The 7,878-nt window shown below is 31.3% G+C and overlaps 1 protein-coding gene across 1 annotated transcript; it reads right to left on the reverse strand.

Annotated features, from left to right (window-relative positions):
* Positions 1-2,145: 2,145 nt before the first annotated feature.
* LOC132950404 (protein disulfide-isomerase A3) lies at positions 2,146-7,200 on the reverse strand. Its single transcript, XM_061021841.1, has 9 exons — positions 6,838-7,200; positions 6,672-6,759; positions 5,114-5,234; positions 4,804-5,032; positions 4,295-4,411; positions 3,915-4,208; positions 3,221-3,452; positions 2,630-2,764; positions 2,146-2,561 (listed from the first exon to the last, which is right to left on the reverse strand). The coding sequence occupies exons 1-9, from the start codon at positions 6,981-6,983 to the stop codon at positions 2,451-2,453; spliced, it is 1,473 nt and encodes a 490-aa protein (XP_060877824.1). The 5' UTR covers positions 6,984-7,200; the 3' UTR covers positions 2,146-2,450.
* Between the last annotated feature and the right edge of the window lie 678 nt (positions 7,201-7,878).

Genomic DNA, 7,878 nt, shown 5'->3' on the forward strand with positions numbered 1-7,878 from the left:
GTTTGGTAGGTTTTATATTGGGTAGGTTGGTACACGTGTGTGTTGTGTTTGGCAGAATTTCTAATGGGGCACCCGTAGGTTTCTGCCGTGCCCCGGGGTGGGGGGATGGCGGCACTTGTTCTCCGGACACCGTGACTTGCCCGAAGAAAAATGCCGCCCAGTGGCCGGGAGTCGAACCCGCGACTGCCAGCGCCGCAGTCGACGCGTTAGACCGCTCGGCCACCTCGTCCCCCTGTATCGCTTGTTGTAGAGTTAAATTTGTTTACATGCTGAATATCCGTGAGTGAATTTCTCACAATCAATTTGCAGCAAATAATATGCTTTAAATTAAACTATATCCCAAATTTTCTTAACTATTCTAAGCTTATTCTTAATAAATAAATATATAAAAACATTTGGGCCGACTTTTCAGTGGTAAATATAATATGTAGGTTAATTAAGAGAATGATAGCAGACACCTATTGTGTTAGTATACAAATTATGAACACATTTATTAAAGTAATTTAAATAAGTAACATCAATACACTTGCAACAGTCCCACGGTGAGAATGGTAACACCAAAAATAAAATAATGATTCAATTGTTGTTGATTCTTATTACTGTCGCACTGCCTATCGCCAAAACAAGTTGGGTGGTGGATTCTAATGAAATGTTTTGTTAGAATACTATTTGCTTTTTAACTTTTGAAGGATCGCGTTGATAATTTCTTCGCCATCAAACGTCTGCTCTTGTTATATTATAATATATAACATGGTTAATTAGAATGTGTGTATTTTATAGGAATATCATAATTCAAAACTAATAGTTTGTTTAATAGTTTTTTTGTAATTGAAAATCCAGTTCACAAAATATTTTAGCTAAAAAGTAACAGTTATATTTAACATGATTGAAATGCCGTTTTTTAACCACAAATTAACCTCTAAAGAAAGAAGGTTAATGTTGTTTTTTTAGCTAGCATTTTATTTTAACATTGGTTAGGTTAGGAGAAAATTAACAATTATCTTATTAACTAGTTCTATAGTTGAATAATGAATCATGGTATATGAGAAAAATTTGACTATGCATCCCAGTTTCATTACTAATTAAAGCAATTTCTTCTGAATGCAAAAGCAAAGACTGAAGTTACTCAATTTTAAAATATATTAATTTACAAAATAAACAAAAATAGGTCTTCTGTATAATACATTAATACAGAAGTCTCTCATCTAAAGCCTGCAATTTAAATGTATTTTCAAAGACAACTGTATATGGCATTCGTGTAGCAGGTGATCTACCGCGGAGGGGTGATCTGCGAATTCAGGACGAGTGATCTACGTTTTAATAGTATAAAAACACATTATATTTTTTATTACGAGTACGTCATATCATACAAATATTCATGAATTATAAAAATAAAAAATAATTAGCTAAATATAATAATAATTTCAATTACAGTAAACGTTTTTAGTTTCATTTAAAAATTTTAAGAAAGTATTTTCAGGATTAACTGATCTCCAATATGCTTCAATCAGATGACGAGGTAAAAGTTCCGATGTAGTGCCATGCATTTTTCGAAGTATTTTCATTTTCAGATGTGACCAAACGCATTCTATTGTCTGGTTGTTGGCTGCTGTTAGCGGGTCGACAAAGTTTTTAGAAAGGTTTACAGTCAAGTGATTATAACCTGTATTTTGTAAAATTTTATATGGTTTCCATTCATCTGACATTATTGTTGTTCCTGGAAGCATTTCTTTTTCAATAATTGGAATAAGTGTACCTCGTAGTCATATTGCAAATGTCATTAATCATTATCGCAATACTGTCCCACTGCGGTTTGAGATAATGTGCGTATAATAATAGTATAATATAATATAATAATTGTAGATCACCAATTACACCTTGTATAGTATGGTAGATCACCTGATACACCTAAAAAGAGGTAGTAGATCACCTGCTACACGAATGCCCTGTATATTTAATGTAAAACTAAGATATAATATTTATTTCCATTTCTAATTCTGTGTCTTAGGCGGCAATAATGAGTATAATAAAAGCTTCTTTATTTAATAGGACATACATCTGACGATTTGAAAGTATTTCTGATATTTTTTTTAAAAATTATAGATACAAAATTAATAAATAAAAAAACAACAATTATAACCAAAATAGAAAATCACAACATATTTATTAAAATTATAATTTTAGTTACAGAATAATCATGTTTAAATACAATAACTTTTTACTTCAACAGATATGATTAGGAAAATGGAGCATGAATTTTCTATAAAATGTATATTTGCATAATCTATTTCAAGAATAATTTAAAGTAGTTAGTTTTGTATTGAATTTGGATCGATTCAAAAATTATTTCTCCTCTCTACTCAGTATTTAATAAAAAAAAAAAAGAGTAGTCCAATTCCAATAAAATTAAATCAGCCTTGTGGTTTAATTTAGAACCGATAGTTTGCAGTTTACAGTTCATCTTTGCCATCTTTGGGATTTCCAGACCTATCAAATCCATTGAGTTCATCTGTAGCCTTAGATGCAATGTACTTGATAAAATCGTTTACATCTCGGCCTCCCTAATATCATTAATAAATAATACATATTAATCAAATGTTATAGTAAGTTAAGATTAACCATTAAATACCTCATAACGAATAGGCTTATTTTTGCTATCCTTGGGCAACCAATATAAGGTTGGGAATCCACGAACATCGAAAGTAGAAGGAACATCATTAGCAGTTGCATCCATTTTAACCAAAGACACAGCTTCATCTTTTAACTAAAACAAATTTTAGTACAGTTAATCAACAAAGATACATATTATATAATTGATGACTTTTTCAAGATCAATGAAAAATTATAAAATATAACTAAAAAGTGAATGGCAAAGGGATTGTGCAGATAATATTATACTTAATACCCAATCAGCATTAAATTATGATAAAAGCATACTATCTACTCTTTCTCATATAAAAATAACTTAGGGGATTTTTGTCCAGTTTGGTCGGACTACAAAACTCGATAAACTGGTTATCGTCATCAGCACCACTCTTCATACAATAGCTCCTTTGTGTAGAACCTTGTCACCCAAAGTTACTTTTAAATGAGACTGAGTAAATATATTTCTTTTACTCAAATCACCAACGACTACATACAAAACATTTTTTTGAGTTTAATCTTTGAAAAGGTAACATGAAGAACACATATTTTGTTAATATTATAAAAGCATAACTACCTTTTCAGCAACTTGTTCATAGACTGGAGCTAAACTTTTACAATGTCCACACCATGGGGCATAGAATTCTACTAATGTGTCAACTCCGTTGTTAATAACTAAATCATCAAAGTTTTTGGCAACAGCTACTTTTACTGGTGTAGTGTTATCTTCAGGAACTGACTCTGATTTAATGTATGGTTCTAAGTTACCGTCTTGGAAGTCATTTACAAATTTTTCTAGATTTTCAACTCTACAAATCAATTAAAATATGTGATGTTACTTTTACTCAACTTAATCAAAGTTAACATATTTAATACAGGTTAATATTTAAATGTATCATAAACTTAAATAAGTATATATTATATTTTCTATATAGTATAACGCAAGAACACAGGAATCAGAAAATCTATTGAAACAAATATGTTAAATACATTTGGTTTTTTCAATTATGTTTAATCTAAAATAAAAAATGTGAGGTTTTTGAACGATTAAAGTAAACTTAGGTTGAAATTAATAAACTATTTGTATTAAAAGTTGAAATTTTCAGATTTACGTCAATAAACGGGTTTTCTATGGTAGTATAAACTTGTCTTAAATAGTTGAACTTAGAATACACCTTTTATAAGTTTCAATTTTCTAATTAAATAACAATAAGAAAAAACTTAAAACTCAGTTAGCTACCAAGTATTTCAGTAAGCAAAAATATACTTACGAGAATTCATCCTTCATTATGTACTTTTTGTTGTCCAGAGAACGTGCCAAAACTATAGGCTTGTCATCTGATACAAATTCTAAACCATACTCATTTATTTCATGTTGGAAATCATCTTTGTTGTTTATAGCTAATGTAACATCTTTAACAGACTTGGCAACTTTCAATACTCTATTACGCCAGTAGTTTGTTCCTTTTGGGTTCTTAACGTAATCAACAGCATAATAAACTCCAACATAAGGAGGTTTGAAAGCTTCCATGTTTTCCTTTTGGCGGTAACCAACCAAACCATGACTAAATGTATTGAAGGAATAAGTTACAACTTTGATTTTATTGGAAATATTTTTTGGGTAAATAAATTAATAAGTTTTGATACTTACTAATTTGATGTAATCCAAGAATCAAGAGCAGAAGTTGATTCTTCACCATCATAAACAACAAAATCTGGTTCAAATTTATTACTTAAATGCTTAGGTCTATAGAGCACAACATTATTCCTAAATAAAAAAATAATAATAGAATCAAAACAACATTTGATAGAATGTATTTAATTATTACATATAAACCCTAAAAAAAACTTGCTTCACAAAAATACACATTTAGTTAAAGGGTACTGTGACCAACCAAATTCTCTAATCAACAACTTTTTCTTTCAAAATAAAAATGCCTGTAAATAGACTGTAGTAAGGAACTCTTTTCTCTGTTATGAAAATAAATCATCCATAAACACTTCCCTCTCTTGGAATGCAAACTGATTAGCTTATTGCATTATTTAATAATTTATTAAATACATATTGTTTATAAATATAAATGAATTATGTTTTTTAATTTTTTTAATTATGATATACTAGGTACTTCATTTTATTTCTGAGTAACAGTTACCACTTACTTGTAGTTATATTTGTCAATTACTGACTGTGAAGTGGTATGACCAAAGTTTACTTTTTCACGTAATTTGTTGGCAAGTTGAACAAATTTGCCCTTGAGATCAGTTTCTGTTTCAAAAAACCCAACAACTACCACTTCATCTTTAGATAAGAAGTTCTTAATAATGTCTTCTGAAGATAAGTCTTTTGAACTTGGCCCAACTTGTGATTTCATGTACTTGACAATACCAGCTAACCATACAATGAATAAATATTATATTTTTCACTACAATGTACATTAATTTAATATATGAATTTTTTAATAGAATGTACCAGAATCACGGGGTCCATTGTATTCTTTAGCAACTTCACCGTTTCGGAAGATTTTTATAGTTGGATATCCAGAGACACCAAATTTATTACATACTTCCTTACCAGCTTCTGTACAATCCACCTTTAAACAATTTAAGTAAAATATTATAATTTTCAATACTAGATAAGTGTTTGATAATGTAGTATACCAAAAACTTTGTGTGTTATTTTTATTACATTTTAATGTAGTATAGATAATTAGAATGTACTTACAAGCAAAATGATTAAAGCTAGATAAAAAAAGTTGAATTTGTACAGTTATATTATTACCGAAAACCTTTTGGTTTAAACAAAAATCATGTTATAAAAAAAAAGTATAAGACTAATATAATTCTACTTAGATAAAATATCCCAATGAATAATGATAGTTATCCAAATAAGACTACTAAACAATTTTATAAAATGAATAGTAATAAGTTTTTTTAAAGTTAATTAAAGTTGCATTAAGGGGATTCGATACCGTGATTTTCTATTTTTGTCTAACACATGCGCGCCATAGTATTTTAGATGTGTTTTTTGCCAAACATTCCAATTGATCTATTGAAGCGATAAGAATTCTGAAAACAGATTTGAATTTGTCGTCAAATCTACTTGAAATCAACTTTCCCACATTTTTGATATTATCCCCCGAATTCCAGAAAACGTCATATTCAAAAATAGTATTCAAACATTTTTGAATTTCAATTTTTGGAGAAGCTTAAATCAAAAAATCTAAATTTTGGGAAAGTCGATTTCAAGTAGACTTGGCGACAAATTCAAATCTGTTTTCAGAATTCTTATCACTTCATTAGATCAATTGATATGTTTGGCAAAGAATCCGTCAAAAATCCTATGTTCCTCGTGTGTTAGACAAAAACAGAACGTCACGGTATGGAATCCCCTTAAAGAATAGATTGAAAACTAGTGTTGAAACTACAACACATTAGTCTCAAATCTCAATCCTATTAGATTATAACTTATAATAATTTAGATTTAGAGTTGAAATAGAATTTGTTGGCCATTAAAAAAGTGGATCATACAAGTTTTTAAAAGCATTTAATTTTTTTATATTAAACTATTATTATAAAGAATATTATTTAGGTATTTTAATTTATTTTTAAAATAGGTATACGGAACCACATTTTAAAAATTAAAACCAAAGCATACTATACTAGGTATCTATCACCGTCGTAGTTTGAACATAATAGTTACTATTGTCATGCGTGAGCCCATTAGATCAACAAATACCAAGTAGAGAGTATTTATCTTTTCTGCCCTTTCATGGCAAACAGAATGAATCCTCAGTATGGTTTACAATAAAATGTATATAATATAAATGCAAACTATAACTTTACTTTAAATTGCTAAACCTAACTGTTGCTGTATAACATTCATAGAATATATAATATTATTGTTGCAATTTGCTAATAATTTTGTATTAATAACGGCAACATGAGTATCAAACAAATTCTAGCACACAGGTATGGCACTCAAAATATCAGTCGCACATCAGTTATCTAATACAAAATTTAAAAATTACCTTGGCCAATGTTACAGGTGGATCTTCTTTCAGTAGACTCTTTGCCGCCTTCTCGAATTCGGGTTTCAATTTCTTACAGTGTCCGCACCTAGATTAACAGAAAATCGAAATCAATTATAAGTTTGCTCAGAACTAACCGTAATTATATTGGTGCATATACACGTACCATGGGGCATAGAACATGACCAAAGACGTATCATATTCGGCTACCGACGAGTCGAAATCAGAGTCTGATAGATCGACAACAGAGTCGGCGAGTACGGAATTCAATAGGAACCCGGAGAACACGATCAATCCGCGCATTAACTTCATGGTCGCTGTACGCGGTGGAACGGAAACAAAACAAAACACAAAAAAAAAACGAACTGGAAAAAATTCCAACACTACGATGCTGAAATCGCTCGTGAAACAGTAAGTTGCGGAAGCCAATCTCTCGGCACCGGATTTGAACGGGTTGAGCTTTGAACAACGAATTAAGAGAACGAGAACCGCCGGTATTTATACAGCGGTCGTATGCACTTGTTCGTAAATCGCAATCGCGTATTTGTATATCCAATGTATACGTGTTTCGTGTTACTGTATTGTACTTGGCGGTTTCTAATTGGCCGATTCTGAATACGGTCGCGGTTGGTCACACTAGTCAGACACGTAGGCCCGGTACTGGAGGCGACAGTGCGACCATATGCCTTATAAGTAATAACCAATAAGTATAAATGTCCTTAGATGTCTATAAGTGGCGAGTGCGATGATGATGATGATTAAGTGGTGAAGTCATAGACATATAAAGAAATATTCTTTATATTATGTCTACAGTCTACTAGCCAGGCCCGGCTCAAGGGGTAGGCGACATAGGCCCATGCCTAGGCCGGCACATAAGCTGCACATTAGTAAGAGGGCGGCATTTTCAAAATACTGATAATATTCTATTGTTAAGGGCGGCAAAATTTGAATTTGCCTAGTTCACTTTTTTCCCTTGAGCCGGTCCTGCTACTAGCCCTCCGGTCTAGGAGGGGGACACCCCCGGACACAACTGTCCCGTGTTAGTTGTAAGTGGATACCGATTTTGGAGACACGGTCGAATTATAATAGTCGCACCATAGAACAATATGGACATATGGTCGCACTCACGGCCTTAGAAGATCTTCTAAAGCCGTGGTCGCACGTCTTATAATAATAGTGATTTGGTGATAAGAATTTCTGATAAGGC

Source organism: Metopolophium dirhodum, chromosome 8, assembly GCF_019925205.1.
Source record: "Metopolophium dirhodum isolate CAU chromosome 8, ASM1992520v1, whole genome shotgun sequence".
Classification (NCBI taxonomy): domain Eukaryota; kingdom Metazoa; phylum Arthropoda; class Insecta; order Hemiptera; family Aphididae; genus Metopolophium; species Metopolophium dirhodum.